This window comes from Bemisia tabaci, chromosome 5, assembly GCF_918797505.1.
Source record: "Bemisia tabaci chromosome 5, PGI_BMITA_v3".
In the NCBI taxonomy this organism is placed as follows: Eukaryota; Metazoa; Arthropoda; class Insecta; order Hemiptera; family Aleyrodidae; genus Bemisia; species Bemisia tabaci.
The window spans coordinates 40,110,345-40,129,546 of record NC_092797.1 but is presented as its reverse complement, the minus strand read 5'-3'; the positions used below and the strand labels follow the sequence as shown (position 1 = coordinate 40,129,546).

General features: G+C 36.1%; 1 protein-coding gene across 1 annotated transcript; it reads right to left on the bottom strand.

Moving 5' to 3' along the window:
• Positions 1 to 1,041: 1,041 nt before the first annotated feature.
• On the bottom strand, positions 1,042 to 18,613 carry Polr3A (RNA polymerase III subunit A). The gene is given in 14 exon segments (XM_072300709.1): positions 1,042 to 1,295; positions 4,438 to 4,569; positions 5,545 to 5,713; positions 6,754 to 6,938; positions 8,114 to 8,786; positions 9,939 to 10,488; positions 10,875 to 11,074; positions 11,346 to 12,918; positions 13,709 to 13,961; positions 15,384 to 15,533; positions 16,023 to 16,070; positions 16,073 to 16,157; positions 17,122 to 17,200; positions 18,107 to 18,613. Coding segments are annotated over 13 exon segments (4,137 nt in total). The 5' UTR covers positions 17,166 to 17,200; positions 18,107 to 18,613; the 3' UTR covers positions 1,042 to 1,220.
• Between the last annotated feature and the right edge of the window lie 589 nt (positions 18,614 to 19,202).

Genomic DNA, 19,202 nt, shown 5'->3' with positions numbered 1-19,202 from the left:
GGTTGCCACTTTATTTGGGGGCTCTAAAACTGAAAACACGGCAACCCTGTCAATGTATTTGCTCCCTATCTTTGCATGGAGAGTTTGTCTTGATGTAGAGGTGGACTCTCAGGATAGCGTGCGATATCCCCTCCATTTTGGCCTCAACTTGAGAGCTTTTCTTCGAGCTTGGGAGTTGATTTCAGAGAAAATCAGTGGCACCATCGTGTCTCTCGCAAACTTTTACATAAGAATCAATAGTCAAATCGTAAATTCCTCACACATGCAACATCTCCATTGAATATTCCAGTGCATGAATAATGAAATTCTCAGACAAATTGAGCTACTAATTTTATCCAATATCACTGTATTTTTAAAGAGGTTAAAGTCAACAACTAAATTTCAGCACTCCCTTTCCAGCTTATTGAAGCAGTCAAAACATTTTTAAAGGCTTTGCGTTCTGATTGACTTTTAAAAGAACACCACACAGAATAGGGGCTCAGTGGCTCCTGGTGGATTTTGATACAATTTGAATAGATTGACAGAAGGTTCATCAATAGCAGAAAACCAAAAAATTAGCAAACTATTTGCACTTGCTTCTCCTTCTCCACTTACTTGCCGCGCGATAAAAATAAACAGTTCAATCATGAGTTGGAATATGCCCTTCAACGGCGATTGACATTGAGTTGGCCAATATTTTTTGTCACTTTGCAAAAGCGAATTTCCACTGCGGCAATCAAGGGAAAACGTTCTGTGGAGATAAGGCCTCACCACCTTCCATATTCATGCATTGAACCCTCTAAGGGAATGTAAAACATAATGATGACATGCTCACTGTATGTTAATTATCATGTATTGTTATTAGAAAGGGATGATTATCACTACTTCTTGCAAAAGTATAAATGAATTTATCCATTTACGCCACATAAGCCTCTAAAAACAATTGAAGAAGTTACTTTCTGATGTGAATAGCCTTCATCTTAATTTTTTTGTGGCAGCTAGTGGTGGGAGAAAAAGGAGATGTCAAATTGCCTCAACATGTAAAATTGAGAAACAAGCAGGTAAAAAATGAACAGAAATATATTCTGATGAACATTTCATAATTCAACAAACCTAACTCTACTTAAAAGATTAAAATACATTGAGGAACACAGTTTTGTGGTAGACATGATTCAGGCACTTGAATGCTGAAGTAGCAATAGCTGCAGGTGTGCTGATAGATAATCTTGTTACCTCTAATGTCACGGAGTTGGATGATATCTTGCATTGTTGAAAAGTAATGGCCGTTGTTGTAGATGGTCAGATTTGTTAGACTTGCAGGTGATAAATGAAATCGGTTAAGGAAAACATTCAACGCTTGTCATACACACAAAAAGAAAAAGATACATTGACAATGAAACTTCGAAACCACATGTCTCCTTTCCTGTATTTTAAAATCTCCGCTCCCATTTCATTTTTCTAGAGGAGGAAAAATCAACATCATTCCTTTCAGATTTTACAGAATTTTCTTCACAGAGATGAAAAATCACAGAAGTTCATGATAATTGATGATGAGTAATTTTCCATTAAAAAAAAAAAAAAAATGACAAGAAGTCTGCAACATTGCAAATTGAGATATGCAGTTTGAGATATGTACTTGACCGGCAGTCTCCATTCATTTACAGTGTTCTCATTCATTATAAGTAGCCGTGCAAAAACGAAAAGAATAAGAAGCCTTTCTCCGCAAGGTATGCATCTAAAATAAATTCATCACTTTTGGGCCCGTTAAAATCTTTCGGGGAATTATTACTCCCTATGAAAAACAGATAAAAAAGGAGTGGAAATGCAATGAACTCTTCCTTAAAATCAGTCCTGTACATTTTCCACGAATGAGGAACAGTATCTCACCTAAACAGGAAAAATACTTATTTATGAGTCTGCCAGCAATGTAAATTTCACTGTAACTTAATAGTTTTCTACTTTTTTAAATTTTTGGACTCACACATGGGTTTTTGTTCAACATACGCCTTTGAACTTGAAAATTAGCCAACACAATAGCGTCAGCAGTTGCGCTTATGAAAGGAATACGAATTTTCGTTTGGAGCGGTGTCGGAAAGAGCCCACACATTTTTAAAGATAGATCATCTCTCAGTGCCTCTCATCCCTTCCCATATAGAAGGAGAGAGTTTTTTATTTTATCTGCATATCGAAAAGAGTTTACTTCTCCCTTTAGGGCTTTACTAAAGAGAGGTTTTTTCCTTTTTCAGACTCCTCGGCCAGCATTTTTTGAGAGGGAATCAAATGCAGTTGACTTGGAACTGGGGGAAGGAGTTCTAAAGTTTTTTCCCTCCATAATACTAACTGTAAACTATTTTTGAATTTCTTTCCAATAAGCTGATTTTCATTTAACCCTGGACAAAGTTTCCATGTTTAGAGATTAAGTTATAAAAAAAGCACTCGGTAGCTGGTTTAAAGATGAGAAGCTTTAAAAATGACCGGAAAGGGTAAACAGTTGGAAGATAAGTGATACGTTTTTGTGATTCGTAGATGTGTCAGAAATTCCCTAACTTTTCCTGGTTGACATAAATTCCCTGACTTACACGGTTTTCCTGACCGCTGGCAACCCTGTTAGCTGAATTTCACGTTGTCTAATTTTCACTCATGTTTTAACAAAGAACCAAACTACTGTTAACAAAGAACCAAATTTCTCAAAACCTTCAAAGTTTCTGTGAATTCACTCTTGATTATGAAGAATATTTTAGCAACATTCCAGGTTTTAGAGTTGCTTAATTTTTGTACTAAAAAATCGAATCAGGCAATGTCTGATACAGTTAGGTTAGTTCCAGTTAAATCTGTACAAATATGCTCCACATGAACTCAAAAATATCCCTCACTAATTTTTCTTTAAAAGCTCCTTAGTTCTCTTTAGTTAAAGGGTGCCCTTTACGCTTTAAAAGCATGCATGCGGTTGCTTAAAAATTAGGAGCCATTAGAAGCATCAAGTCGACCCAAAGGAGGTGCCAGAAAGGAGGGTCTTGGAGCTCACAGAAAGAAGTTAACATATTATGAGAGGGGGCCGACAAATTTTTCCCATCTTCTTCTCAATCTCTTGAATTTCTTTTTGGTTCTAAAAAATTTAAGGTGGCTCTAAAAACACTTTGCTCACAATTTGTGCCCATAAAAAGCTGCACTGCATTGCCAGATTGAGCTGAAAATTCAGCACACTTCCCATATGACTCGGTATGAAATATCCAGATTTTTCCACACAACCTGGTAGCTGTGCTGCACTATTCACCAATGCTCACGTTGCTGCATCTCATTGCTCTCATCCCCCAGATGAGCCTCACCAACTCTGGGCAGCCATCATGGTTGCTGGCTGGCCTTTCTTTCTAACAGCCCTTCTTAGGGTATGAGTGCATAACATCATGCATCATCTTGCTATGACATTTTTAAAAAATCTTTGAAATATACAATTCACAATGGCAAGTTTGGTGTTAACATACAACATCAGATCAAAACATACTCAAAGTAGCTCCAAACTTACGCTTCATATGAATATCAGAAGTTGTTTTCTCTTTCAATTTTCACTTAGGGCGTACTGTGAGTCATTTCAAATTATTTCTCTGTCAAATATTGTTAATGCATAGGTACTTGACACACTAAAATATAATGTGATTATCAATAATTTTTCAGAAAGTGTCTTACGATCCTGATATTATCAATTGATTATCGACTATCAAATCGTTCTTTCAAGTACTGCAAAACCACCTAGAGATGAAACTGCCTGTTAGTAAGATATAAATGCATCAAAATTGTTTTGACAAATTTCAGGTTCTGCTTGGATAAATCTTGGAAAATTCTGAGCTCAAAAATACAGCGATGGTGAAAGTCCAGTCACGTATCTCGTTTGCAATGTTTCAAAATCTCTGCTCATATTTTACTTTTATAAGAAGAACAAATTGACATCAATCCTTCAAACTTTCGCAAACATTTCTTCGCACATAGAAGCAAAATCATGACAGATTTTCAGAATTGCCCATTTAAAAAATGAAGTATAACAAGAAGTCTACGTCATCGTAAACTGAGATGTGTGGTTGCGGACTTTCACTGTCGCTATATTGGATTTGAGAATAAGAGCAAAAAATTGATGTCCCAATGCGTAAAATAAGATTTTATCACAGCAAAACCAATTCTACAGATTGAAACCATTGGCTAATCAGCCGCTTACTTGTTACAACTATGCTTGTATTCGAGAGTGATTGGGCACGTTTTGAAATAGTAAAATCTTAAGGTAAGCCATTTGCAGTGAATCTGATTGTCAAAGCAACTAGAAAGAAAAGATCTGTATTTTTGGAATAGTGAAAGAAAAACCCAGCAACTGTCATCAATCAAAACAATTTGGATGTGTACCAAAATATTACCTAAATTCACGTTAAAATGATGTTTTTTGAACAGTTGTGAGGTATAAAAAGGATATTTATGAAGTAGCTTGAAGATGCCAGTACCAATTGAAACAGGGATGCCCATGATGATGGATTCTGACACTCCACTAATAACATCAGTTTGCCCGTAATATGCCGCATCAAAAAGATGATCTGCTGTTTTTTCAAACTGAAACATACCAGCGAGCAAAACATATGAATATGAGGTATCCAATGACAAACGTTGTCAAACTCTGTCTAAATTACCCGATGAGTTGTGAGCTTACATATACAATGCCAAGCATTTCTACGCGATAGGCTCAAGCAGCCGAGGAAGCCTTTGAGTTGCGTTTAGAAAATAGAAGAAGCAAACGGCATCTGCAGGCTGATCATTGACATTGATAGACAAAGAAGACATAGGGAACATAGAGCGATCTTATTGGTTGAATCAGATGGTTGTTATAGACTAAGAGGGAAAATGATGGACTATCTATAGGGTATCTTGTGAGTTGCTGTTCGCTATTAGGTAGTTTATTAATAACCTCCTTTGTCCATTGCAACCACCGCTTCCATCAATAGGATTCCTCCACATACCTTTTGATCCTCTTCGTCTATAGCTTTGTGTATCAATTTCAATAGTCGGTCCGCTGGTAAGTTTCCTTCGACGACACATCTTGTGTTGAGTATTTATAGTGCTAGTGCAACATGAATTGGTCATTAATAGATCAAGAATCATCTCATGACTCATCAAACTATCGAAGTTTTCTTTGCGAAAAAACACTTGAACGCATTTGATCACCATGATGTAACTACGATGAGGTTATGTATATAAAGGAATTATCAAACAGCGACAAACATCAAATCATGTAGCCACTTAATCAGTCTATGAAATTACAGGCTCAGATTGCATTGAAATTTCCTTAATGCTACTTTTGTAGTTGAGAAAACAATATTAAACTTTTTTTCTTGCTACCTTTGATTGAGATTCCAAAAATTCTTTAGAAGTTAGTGGTTTCTAATACATGGAAATTTTAGAATAATATAAAAAAAAATTCATTTTGATATAAGACTTGGCTTCTTTAAAAGTTAATCATGAACATGGATGCAAATGTGCTCTCATGTCAATATACGATGGAATAATAGGAAAAGAGAAGAATTTACTCACTGAAGCAAGATTCAGAACTGATTCTTTAATTTTTGCCAGCCCATGTCTTGTGATACCGAGAGTTTCACCATGGCTAGTCATAAGATCTGCTACCAGCATTGAATGTCGATGGTCAATACTCATTCCATGGTTTTCCATCACTGACTCGATTTCTGTCATTACGGTCGATCTATTATAAATAGAAATAATTAGTGGGAAAATAACATTGCAAAGGAATCACATTGGGGATTGTGGAAAAAAAGGGCAGGATTGGCAAATCTAAGCTAGTTCAATGAATAAAACAATTTGCAATTTCTGGAGAATGTAGAGCTAAATAGAGGACAAGAATCAACTTAGATGCAGTGTTCAGATATCTTGAAATGTCTCATTACCTGAACTTTAAGGACAAATGCCTGATGAAAATCCGAAGTTTCTTCCAATTTTCCTCCAGATTTTGTTGAGAAAAACTGGGTAATCAATCAGTGAAAAACTATTGATTTCTTCATATTTTAGCTAGTTCTTCAAGGATACGGCAGACTGTTAAAGTTTCGAATAAAATGGTCCAAGTGTGAAAAGGGAAGAAATTCTCCAATTTTTCGCAGATTTTCCGGACTCAGTTAAAGCCCTGTATTGGCTGAGTTACCTGGTCTGAGTCTGCTAGGCTTGCAACTTTGCACCAGAGATATGTCCCAGTTTCATAAAGATCTGTGGGGAAACTGAACTTTAGGGGTAGGTTCAAAAGAGGCGCTAGGTCTATGACATCCCTTTTGCAGAGAGCAGTTTTTCTGCATGCTCATATCATAAAATACAGGTATAAATTTTCAAGTCAATACCTCAAAATTTGAGCAAGATACAGCAATTTGTTTACTAGTAGGTGGGCAAAATTGATCTAATCTCGAACAACAAACATTGATAAAAAACTGTCTTTGTCGACAGCGCGTGTTATCAGGTTGTATTTAGTGTTTCAAATTTTAATTTTCAAAATTAAACGGTGGTCTGATAGTTTCACCACCAATATATAAAATTTGTAAAACGACAAACTTTGAATGTGAATTACTCAAAACGCCTTTTAGTTGATGACGCCCCTTTTGCACCTACTTCCTCCATTTCTCACTTTCTTATTCCTTTTTTCTCTCTCTTCCCATTTTCTCTCGTTCCTTGTTATAGGACAGGTTTCAAACTCTGCCAAAAAGAAATGAGCGTGACATTTTTCCATTCTCCCAAACTTACCTTGCAGCTTCAATCCCTAAAGTGGCATAGACTTGATACGTATTATTGGAGGTACACTTTTTTCCATTTACACCTCGAGTTGCCATTACATCTTTTAGATTATCACCTTCAACTAATAGCTTGTATTTTGTTTTACCGGCAGAATTATCTTCATGAATAACAGCTCTATTAACACCTGGTAAACCCTGAAATGTAAATAAAAAAGGATTTAAACTTACATCGACAAAAATACAAATGATAAGAGGTGATAAATTATCTCTGATTTCAACATTCTCTGACTTTCCAGGGTTTTTGAACATAGATTCCCTCGCTTTTCCCTGAATTCTTGATGTTTTGTTGAGCATGATTTCTCAAACAAATTCTTCTAACAGAAAATTTTAAAAGCAAAAACTCTTGAAATTGAAAAAAAAAATGCGATTTTCTAGATGGAAGAAAAAATTTGAAGGTTTTGCAGCAAATTTCCCTGAATTCTCCGGGTTGGGCAAAATTCTCTGACTTTTGGAGAACTTGCCCCCTGCTCAAATGTAGACACTGAAAAGGAAAAAGGTATTTTACTCACAAAAAAATTTACTCACTGATGGATCGATAATTTTGAGTTAAAAATAAGAAAGAAAAAAAAAAATTGAATAATGTTAAAGTCTATTCTGACAGAGTAATCAAACTAGTAATAACAGCTCAAAAATATGTTCAGTTCAATTTGGGTAGGAAAATATTTTTTTGTTCAGGTTAATTATTTCCTTGTTATGATTAGCAGTTTAGTGCAAATTGCTGACATATTCTACAGGGTAAATTACAATTAATGCTTTTTTATTCCATTATGGGTCACCGAAGGCTGGCCTGGAACCACAGATTGTTTCTATTCCACCATGATGAAATGTCAGGATGATAGTTTGCTTTAATACAGTTATTTTGTCCAAGTCTATAAATATCTTAAGATCTTTCACCTTACTTAATATGACATTCCTGAATATAGAAGAGAGAGAATTAAAACTGTCAGAAAACAAAGATGATAACTGATAATGCATCAATTTTGAATGAGGATAATAATAAAAATGGTGATATGTGATGCACATCATGCGAATAATTATTTACTTGTTACATCTCCGCTGGACATTTAGGAGTTGAGAACATTTCCCTAAATGACATGGAAGAATCCCTTTATTTCTTCTACCAATGCTTTGAAAAGTGATTTTATTACTTCAGAATAGATTGGTGACCACTCTGTTGACTTCTGTGATGCTAAAATGTCATTATGCATTATTTTCACTTTACAATTAGACTTTGAGCTTTTTACATTTTTGATGGGTATTCAAAGGTGAAATTTTATTGCTAAAATAGGTCAATTTTAAAAATTACTTACAGAAATTACGACATTTGGCAATTGATCTTTTAAAACTTTGAGTGTCATGTCAAGGCTCATTCGTAATGAATCAGGATAAATGTGGATGACAGCATCACTATCAGGTTTGATTTGATGGTGCTTCAGGTTCAGTTTTGCTGTCGCTATGCTGACACAAATTGATTCAATGTCAACTTCCAGCTGAAGCAGTTTCAATCTCAATGTATCTATTTTAATGACTAGATAACAATCATGCGCTAGATAAACTTCCTCCATGTACTCGGTCACATCTCCTAACGTAGTTTTTTCGATGCGAGCTTTGACTGCTCTGGCAAAGCTTTCATCTTCGTCCTCTTCGAGGTAAGCTGTGATGATTGGAGTACTGATTACTTTGCTGGCATTGATTATTTCTTTGATGCGGGGTACACCCTGTGTTATATTCATGGAAGCTACTCCTGCGAAGTGAAACGTTTTGAGGGTCATTTGAGTTCCAGGTTCTCCTATACTTTGAGCAGCTAATGCACCAACCGCAGTGCCAGGTTCTATTTTCGCTCTTATGTACTTGTCCCTACAAGTTTTTATGAATTTCACGAGTTGGGTCATTGTGAGTCTCTGAACTTCTTTGAAAATGGTCATTTCTTTCCTCAGTTTTTCATATTCAGGTGTTCTGCTGACAAAATCAGTCATGAATTTTCTGGAAAAAGAAGAGACGAACAAAATTAAAAGAAAAAAAGAGGAACTTCTGAAATTTTTTAATATCCTGAACTACTCATATTAAGCTCAGGCATCTAGGTACTTCAGAGACATAATTATATTAAAATCTAACTAAATAGTGCAAGCTCAATTCTTTATGGACAATTCCAATTACAGTGACCATTTATAAAATTAACTATTTTTACTGGAACTAGCAATACCCAGAGCTAGTTCTTACATTCAAAATTTTAGTGATTTTAGGGAAGAACATATAGAAAAGTGAGTACAAATAATTTTCTTTGGATTTAAGGTTACTCAAAAGAAAGGTTGCCAGAGATATTTAAACCAAACAATGAACTCAGGCTTTCCTGCTAAAATCAATTTGATGGGTGGGGTTGGGAGTTAGATAAAAAATGTATACTATAATGGCAAAATGAGCCACATGGTATAATATGCCAAAATAACTATAACAGCTTTTCATTGCAAGATTATATCTTTCAGTTCCATGCTGATTCAACAAGACCGGTAACAAGACTCATACAGTCATGACAAAGCAAAATTTAAAAATTTCTGCCAAGTTTTCAACAAGCTTCAAACTGTAAAAACAAGGAATTTTTCACAGACTGATCTACACACTCTACCACGTTTGATAAGGACCTGCAAGGATAAATGAGGTCAAAGGAATGTTCTTCCTATGATATGCAAGACAAGTTGATGTCGTCCATCGGTTTCAAAATTCACCTGAAAATAAGGCAATATTCTGTAGAATATCATATTCACCACGGTCACTTTGGACAGCGGAGAAAAGAGGACCGTTACATCAAAGTGTAATTTTTCTGCACACAGCTAAAGATGAGTGAGGAAAGTAAAATTTAAATGTGATCAGAGAACTGCTGTAGGAGAGGGATCTAAAATTCTGAAGGCTAAGAACTTCCAGACGATTGGTTTCCCGTTGATCAAATACTTGCTTCCAAAGACTTGAAAAAAGAAAGAAAAAGAAAGCCATAATCAAAGTTGTTCAAGGACTTTTCAAAGTCATATGTACCCTGATCAAGATATCTTTCTTTAATAGGTACCTGCACACATAGGAGCCGACAGGCTTAAGTTCAGTGATTAAAGTCTAAGCTGCTTTTGATCCAGATGATACACTCACCTTAGTTCTTCAATGAAAACAGTTCCGCAGCTTTCCATTTCTTTTGATTTTAAAATTTCATCTGTGACAAAAGTAACTTCTTCACTGGTTAAGTTAGGTTCATGACGACAAGGATAAATAGCGGTAATATTCTCTAACACTCTTTTTAGTTCTACTGGACAGCCGTTTCCTTCCATGTAAGTTGGATCAAGACCGTCTCCTCCGAAACTGAACTGGACAATGTCTCCATTCGAGTTTCTCACTGTGTTGTCATACTGTAAGCAGAGATCTTCTAAAGACTTGACAAGTCTTCGCTGCATGTAGCCTGTTTCGGCTGTTTTCACGGCTGTGTCTACTAAACCTTCTCGGCCACCCATGGTGTGGAAGAAAAATTCTGTTGGAGTTAAACCTGAATAAAAGCTATTCCCAACAAAACCTTTGGCTGCAGGACTTCTGGAATGTCGCTCGAAGTGTGGCAATGATCGGTTTTCAAAACCATTGGGGACCCGTTTACCACTGATGGCCTGCTGACCAACACAAGCAATCATTTGTGAGATGTTGATAAATGATCCTGAAAAATAAATAAAAATAGGATAAAATGGAATGGAGTAGACAACTTAAAAACTTAATTTAATTTATTAAAATGGCCGCTGAATTACTAATCCAAAAGCAAAGAAGCTTATGACAAGATGAAAAATGGTTTGGTGAGAGTCTGAAACAGAAACAAGAATATCACTCGTTTCTTTAAATTTAATCAAATAACATTGGACCTTCAAGGTAATTTACAAGTTTTGAAGATTTGAGTATATTTTTACCAAATTTATGTTCATCTTATGAAAAGACGCATGTTTTGAATAGAGAAATCAGCAATGAGTTCTTCAAAAAATATGTTTCTGTACTTGGTAAGATATCCAAATTTGTCAATTTATGAGAAAATAACAAACAAATGTGCAATACCTTTAGATCCACAGACAGCCATGACAAGAGGACTATTGCTGGGGTGAAGTTCTTTCAAACAAGCTTTTCCAGCATGATCACGAATAACAGACAGTTCTTTCAAAATGACAGCTTCAAGAGTTTCTTCTGCAGTGCAACCAGCTTGACACTGTAATTTGCCACTGGCCATTGCTTTGATGAAATCGTCACAGTTTGTGTACCTAAGAAAACGTCAGATACATTCAGTAAGTTCATGTTTCACCGATTCAATAGTAAAGAAAAAGTTGAGTGGAAGCCAAACACTAATGAAAAAGAAGTTTTAAGTGAAGAATGTGATTCCAACATGAGGCTTGAAATATCCATCATAAAACTAAGAAACCTCATATCTTGAACGTATGTTTCAGGATATCTTCTCTGAAAGAATATTAAATTTTACTTAATATAGGAAAATTTAATTTACATGAATAAATTAAATAAAAAATATAGAATTACCCAGCTTTCAAGAGACTGTATTTTGCTTTAAGAAGTCCTTGACCAGGAGTCACATCACCAATACCAATAGAAAATCCTCTGTTCATTAGATAATAAGATGCAATTCTTGCCAACAACCACATGGCAGTTGTTGCTACCGATTCTCCCCAATCTCTCAAAAGGATGTAGAAAATGTTGTTTTTACTTCCAGATCCAAGTGTTGTTTTATCCATGACACCAGCTATCAATTTGGAGTTCCTGATCAATACAAATGAATCTTTAATACACAGTTCTTCATTAGAGGTATAAGCTCGCCCTTTCGCTTTTAAATTTGACAAAACTGGACTCCATTTGTTCGGACGGAGTAGAACACTAAAAACTTGTTTACCACTCCACAGAGGCACTGGTTTTATGATACACGGTGCTGGTAATTCGATTTCTAAAGCTGATGTTTTTGTTATCAACCAAGATATCAACCTGGAAATTTCATTCCTATTCAGGAAAGTGTCTTTGTGGGTCAGAAGGTAACCACCAGTGATGAAATCCTGTGTTGCAGCAATCAATAACTCTCCATTACGAGGCGTAACAAGATTAGATCTGTTACCCATCAAAACTAGAGCCTCTGCCCTGGCTTCTTCGGTCTGTGGCAGATGCAAGTTCATTTCATCACCATCAAAATCAGCGTTGTAAGGAGTACACACACATTCATTGAAGCGAAAAGTTCGGTTGGGTAAGACTTTCGCTTGATGAGCCATTATACTTAACTTGTGTAAACTAGGTTGGCGATTGAATAGAACAACATCGTTGTCAACAAGATGCCTTTCAACTATGTCCCCTTCCTTCAATTCTTGTGCAATTTTTCTCCTGTTGCCATAACGGAGGAACTTTTTAAACTTGGAACCTTGCTGTTCAACGAAGTTAGCTCCTGGATGAACATCAGGTCCATTCATTATTAGTGTCCTTAGATATTCTTTATTTGCTGCATGAACACGTTCTGGAAAAGTTAAGATTTTGGCAACATGAACAGGAACACCAACTTCATGGATCTGGAGATTAGGGTCTGGAGATATCACAGTCCGGCTGGAAAAATCAACACGTTTACCAGAGAGATTTCCTCTGAAGCGACCTTGCTTTCCCTTCAACCTTTGCACAAGACCTCGACTAGACTTTGTTGGTTGCATGTTAGCAGGAATACCAGAAGTTTCACTATTGATGTAAAGAGCGCAGTGAAGTTGTAAAAACTCCCAATCTTCATTCAACATGTGTATTTTTGCTCCAGACTGGCGATGTTTCATGATAACATCATTGATGAAAACAATCTCCGTAAGTTTCATAGTCAGATCATCTTCGTTAGTGCCTGATTTCAAATCTGAGATAACTGAAGGACGAATACATATTGGAGGGACTGGTATTCTGGTAAGAATGAGGTCACTTGGTAAAGAGCGATCGGGGTTCATCAAAAGTAAGGGGACATCTTCTGTTGGTACTGTCTCTAGCAAACGTAAAACTTCTAGAGGATTTAAAATTTGAATTAGACCATACTTTCGGTTTGCTTCTATTTCTGGATTCGACTTTACAGCTTCATTGAATTCCTCTGCAAAAAGAAAAAGAAAGAAAGAAAAAATAAAAAATTGCAGAATAATGAGAATATGTGACAAAGATACATGCAAAATATTCAGGAGTTGAAGTATTTTGGTACCATTTCTCACTTTTGAAAGGAGAAATTTGAAACAAATTAATAATCATGATTGAACCTTTAACAGTTCAGGACGTTGGTAGTAAATCAAGTTAATTCAATATTGCAGATAATAAATGCCTCAGAAAATGTTTGCAATGTGGTAGCATTCTTTATTACTGACAGTATACAGAGAGAAATGGAGTCCGATACATACTGCTGAAAGTTTAGGTTTTTCTAGCAATTTAACGCTTTCCGAATAGCTATTACTTAACTTTCGTTTTTGTGGCTACTCAACTATGAAAAATGAAATAATAGTCCAATTAAACATGGAAAATCTATAAGTTACTTTGACTCAGGGGTGCAGAAAATTAAAAAATGCCACCTTTTCCCCTGATCCAGCGTTTTTGCTTCACAGCCATGTTTCCAATTGGCCTCCCTGTCCAATGCCCGATTTTGTGGCAAGACGTCCAATTTTTCACTACAATAAGTGATCTGCCCCAACTTTTTTAAAATACTGAGCAGGAAAAAAACTAGCATTTTTTAAAATTGCCTCACAACCCAAGAGAAGAGAAGAAGAATTTGCCTCTTACTTGCCGCAATCGTAGGATCGCAAGATCGTCAATTTTCTGCACCCCTGACTTGAGAAATGATTACTGCCCATAAAAAACTGAAAATACTGACAAAGAAAGGAAAAGAGTGCACATACCAAGTTTTTGCTGAATAATAGATTCTTGTTTTTTATTCCGGTACTTCTCATGACTGATTTTCAACAATCCGCATTTTTTTACAACGCCGTTGATGTCGCCACAATGAGGACAGATTGTTTTCTTCTTTGCTTTATCTTGGATTTGTTTCCTAAGAGCTTTTCTTACTAAGTATGAGAGAGCAGGATTTCTAACTTTGGCTCGATAGATCTGACTTTCAGCGCTTGTCAACAAAACACGGGCACACATGGGATTCTGGAGAAGCATAAAAAAACCATGATCCTTTGAATTTTAACAGTATGGGGAGTGAGTATTATTGAAATACTTGTGTTTGAAAAGAGACATTCATGCTATTGCCTGTATTTATAGCTCAGTTAGTAATTATTAGTTCTTTTCTATCCAGACAGTCCCGCCAAACAATATTCTTCATGACTTTCTCCTTACTCTGAATTTTGATTCCTTTTCTAGAAACCGACCTTGACAGGGCCACATATACCTGTCCATGACTAAACAAAGGCCTCTGAAAGTAAAGACCTACTCTATTAACATTCTGACCTTTGAACTCCTCTTCCTCACTCCTGCTCATTGACGGTCTTACTCCGCTTCTTCACCCCGTCCATCGAGCGTCTTAAAAATGATTTTATTAGAATAGAGAGGATAATTGCAGGTTGCACCTCATTTCTACAGTATTTTTGTCCCTTTTTCGTCCTCCTCTCTTCTTTAGAAATATTCATTTTCACGTATGTCATACAGAAAAAGAATGGTTTTTTAACTGCGAACGCAACAAGAAAGAAAATGTAATACATACCGCATGTAATACATATGTAATACAAAATGTGATACATACATGATACATTGATGGTGAAACTATCAAACTTAGTACCTCGATTTTTGATGGTTTAGAGTTAGCTACATGATGAGCTATAGGAGATTTCTTTTGTCTACCATCAAAATATTTTAATCAAAAACAATTGGGAAGTCACTCAAAAAAATGAATCAATTACTGCATGTCTCATTGTTAATTACCAAAATGCATACTCTGTGCCAGCCCCTGTATGATTCCATAGACTGCAGAAAAAAAAACTAGTATCAATTAAGTGATGATGTAAAGTGTCAAATCATCACTGCCTCTATCACCGTTGTTTTGCAGCCAATGCTGCACAAATGCTCTTCAAGCAATTCAGTGGAGTCAGAGTCTGATACCCCAATTCAGAGTTAATGGCATTAAAATAATAGAGGCTTCCACCACTAACAGTTGAAGTTATTTCCAAAAATGCTTGCAGAGTGTTAAAAATCATCTTTTTTTTTTGCTTGTTGCTACCTCTAAGAATCATCACCTTATTACCTACTGTGAAAAGGAAGGAAATATGTTTTTTCCCCAGAAAATTGGTATGTTCTAAGGTGTGCATTTTTGCAGTTTCTCCATCAATATGTAGAATTTAATGGCATTCAACTGCTAAGAAAAAACCTGGCTCAATCTGTTAAGAGCACCAGTTTTTTTACTTGAAAATTTTATAAATTTAAAAAAGTCTGTGTAAATTTTGCTAAAAGCAGTTGAGTAGGCGTTAATATGCATTTTCAATGATTTTGGTACCACATTTTAATGACGAATTTGGTTTTCAGCTTTAACACGAACAATTTGAACGGAGATTGAACAAAAAATTCGTTGCAGCTCACCTTACAAATAGTTTGCAGAATATTTATCACAGATCGAAAGTAGCCAACATGAAAAACAGGAAGCTCCAAGTCAATATACCCATAGTGACCAATGCACTCAGCAAGACCCTTACCACACGTTGCACAGTTCGCATCTTTTTGATTTGTTCCCTGGAAATAAAATACAAGAAAAAAGGGTTACAAGGTTGCTTAATTTGTTAAAAAATTCTCAAAGAATGACTAAAAGTTTCCACAGGAAAAAATATTTACATCCTTCTTGTATACAAACTTACTGGAGGACAGTCTGTTCAACTGGTATTAACTGAGGATAGATAATTAATGTTAGAGGTTCCATTAAACACTTGAGGTACACTATAAACTAGTTTTCATTTTTGAGGGGAAAAACTTCAACCTTGAATTAAAGTTGTCCCACTATCTCACCTACAACTAGAAATTGCCCAAAACTTTATTCCATTTGCAACTATAACTTATTCTTATAATATCTCTCCCACCACCCCCAAATTTTTGATACTGACATCTTGCTGAATCTGCTGATAAACATATTTTGACAAAGAACTTTTACTAGTTTCCAGACGAATTTGTCACAGAATGTTAGGTCAAAATTTATTCAGAGTAGATGGATAAAAGGGCAATACTTACCATTTTCCGATCAAGAACTCCATGAGGAATTGGTGTACGTGGGGATCTTGCTGATACAAACTCTTTGCGACGACATGTAGATGCGCTTGCTGCTGCATCTGCTGTGCGCTATCAATGCCAAAGCTGACATGAGAGCTAGAAGAAGGAAAAATGTGATACAAAATATAAAGAAAACTGAAAATATGATATTCACTTAAAATTCAAATTAAAGTGACTCCAGATTTTTTTCTTCTTCTGAAAAGTCTCCAGGGTAGTGTCAATTCACTGATTATGAATGTATTTTCTAAAAGTAATCCAGAGCTGGCGGTGTGTCTATTCACAGTGCAGGAACTTTGGAGGCCCATAAAATAAGTTTATACATTTGTAGACAGCAACAGAAGATTTTGGGATGTCAGTTTTTAGCATTGAAAGTAAATGCAAGAATCAAGATGGAGGATCTTCTGTCGCAGTCTGAAAGTTAAACTTATTTGGTGTAAGACTCCACCTTCAGACTGAATATACGTATGATGGAGGTAAAAGGCAAATTGAAGTTCTATTTCTCTTCAGGGGAAAATGGTGTTCATTAGTGTTTTGGAAGGGAAAGGATTTCAAGGAATATCCTCTTCAGATACCCCAGGAGGTAAGCACTTTTTAACCCCCCACCTCCCCATTTAGAGAACCATTAAGTTACAATCCAGAGCCAACCCAGTTTCAAGGTGATAACATTCTCTTTGGTGATTCATTTCATCCTTTGCTGTCAGCTAAAAATTATTTTCATTTTGTAAATATCACACAATTTGATTGTTTAACTTGAACAAGCCTCTTCATTTTCAAAGCCCTTTCCTCATGACCTTCTTGGTGTCCTACACTCAAAAGAGATGTTAGAGAATGAAAAAACAGCATGCACAAAAAAAGACCTTCTTAGCATTCAGTACGACTAATAGCTACTCATTTTCTTGCTGAATAGAACTGAATTTTGCGGAGAGGCAAAAATTGTAGGTAGGGGAGAGGGGGGAGTTTGGACTAATTCTTTCCAGAGAAGTCTTCAGAAGAGCTGGACTTTGCTCTGCATTTTTCTAAAATATTTTGAAGTGGTTTTTCAAGTAAATAGAGTACTTACATATTTTTCGTAACATTGGGCTCCCTGTATTCTTCCTTCACCATTTTGAAGATTAGAGAAAAAATGAGAACACACGGCCCTAGAATCAAAATTACAGTAGAAATTACTTTGAAGAGTAGAAGAAGGAAATTCACTTTAACTTGCTAAACATAAACTCAGTAGAGATTATGGTAAATTTTACATCCTTACAGCTCTCTTACATCTTACATTGTGTGCAAAAATAACACATTTTGCTTTACATTCATCAAATTTTGAGGAGCTGTGAGAGTACGAACATTTTTAAAGGCTACTTTTATGAGGAATTTTCAGTAGATTGTTGAATCTATCTTCAGCTCTGATTTGAAAGCGGGGAAAGTTGCACCAGAGAGCTGAGAAGTTCAACAATCATAAGGAGGGGGAGGTTGAGAAAAGAGAAGTTCTCCCTTGAAAAATAGTAGAATGGATCATAGATATCTTAATTTCAAAGTGCCTTTTTGGCATTTCTACAGTCAATATACAGAGGCATATGTTGAATGAAGAGAACAGCTTCATGTCTACTGAGAACGATATTTGTTAGAAAAACACTCTGTCAGTTTTCGGCAAAAATGGACGATCAGGATGATAAGTCAAATAATGGAATGGACCATTTTTTACCACTTATTGACTTAGGTAGTTATCATGAGTGAAAAATCAACAAGCTTTCGTGAATTACATTCCGAAACACCCCTCAATCATGTCAGTAATAGTTCTATTTCATAAAAATAAAAATTAGGAGTATTTTGTAAGAGGTTTTGGAGAAAAGGAGACTTGTACTAATGAAGTACCGTCAAGTTATTGTGAATTTAGGCAGATGTTTAGTGGCTCGCTACCCCACACGGGTCAACACAGAGGATCTGACATTCCAGTTTAAGTCTATTGACATACTATCAGATCCCCTGGTATAATCGGAAAAAAGTGGAGAGTCCTCAAGGGCACATGAGAGGTTGAAAAAAAAAATATAACTCACCAGGCTAGGAATTTAGAGCATCTAATAATGGTATTAAGGTTCACCTTCTCACTCTTAAAAATACTCCATCCGGCGTACCCTTCGGAGTGGAGCGCAGACAAAGTCATTCACAACATGGGACAACTCAGTTCTCATCTGAAAATCTGAGACACTGGCCATGTGAATAATTATTACATATTGAATTTAATTCATAGGTAAAAATACTTTGGAACGAATATAGAGATTAAACACATAGCACCACCTTATATCACGACCCTAGACTGCTGAGGGCTGAGGGGAAATTGAGGTTAGAATGGGAGCCGCGTGGGCGATTCAGGAAACAGATTCAAGGGTGCAGAGAAAAACTTACGTTATTAGACTCAAACTTGGAAAAACCTAGCATAATTTGACGTGATGTGGAAATTTCTCATTAAAAACACGTGTAGTTCACGACTAAAAAGTATTGTGGGTCCACATCACATGAGTGTCAATGATAACAGCCGGCTCTAATCATAGAGAAAAAAAAGGAGGTGTTTGCATTTCGGGCATCTTGGAATATTTTGATGACTTGATGACGTAGGTGGGTACAGCTGGGTACAGGGGACGTCCCCTTCACACTGTACCCACCTACGTCATCAAGTCATCAAAAAATTCCAAGATGCCCGAAATGCAAACACCTCCTTTTTTTTTTTCTCTATGGGCTCTAATCACAACAACATACCAGTGATAGGGATGGGCGATGTCGATGCAATACTATCGAAACATCGATGGTTGACCATCGATGTTTCGATGTTTTCACATCGATGGTTGACAGGATCGATGTCCGAACTATCGATGGGTTCCGCCGATGTTTTCGCCAATGTTTTCGTAAACACAAACAAACACACGCAATTTAATTTATAGTTTTTCATCATGGTTTGGACAGGTTGTTGTGTGTGAAGTTCGAGTGTTTTGTTGTGGTTCTAGTCATATCATTTTTTTTCTATTTAAAATTTATCCTCTTTTTTGCCCTACATTTTGTTGATAATAGGTGTATGTCTCGTCAAAGGCAATATTTAATGTTGTTCTCATTAACTGTGATAGGTCTTGCCTTATCTCGTTGTATTTTAATAGTGAC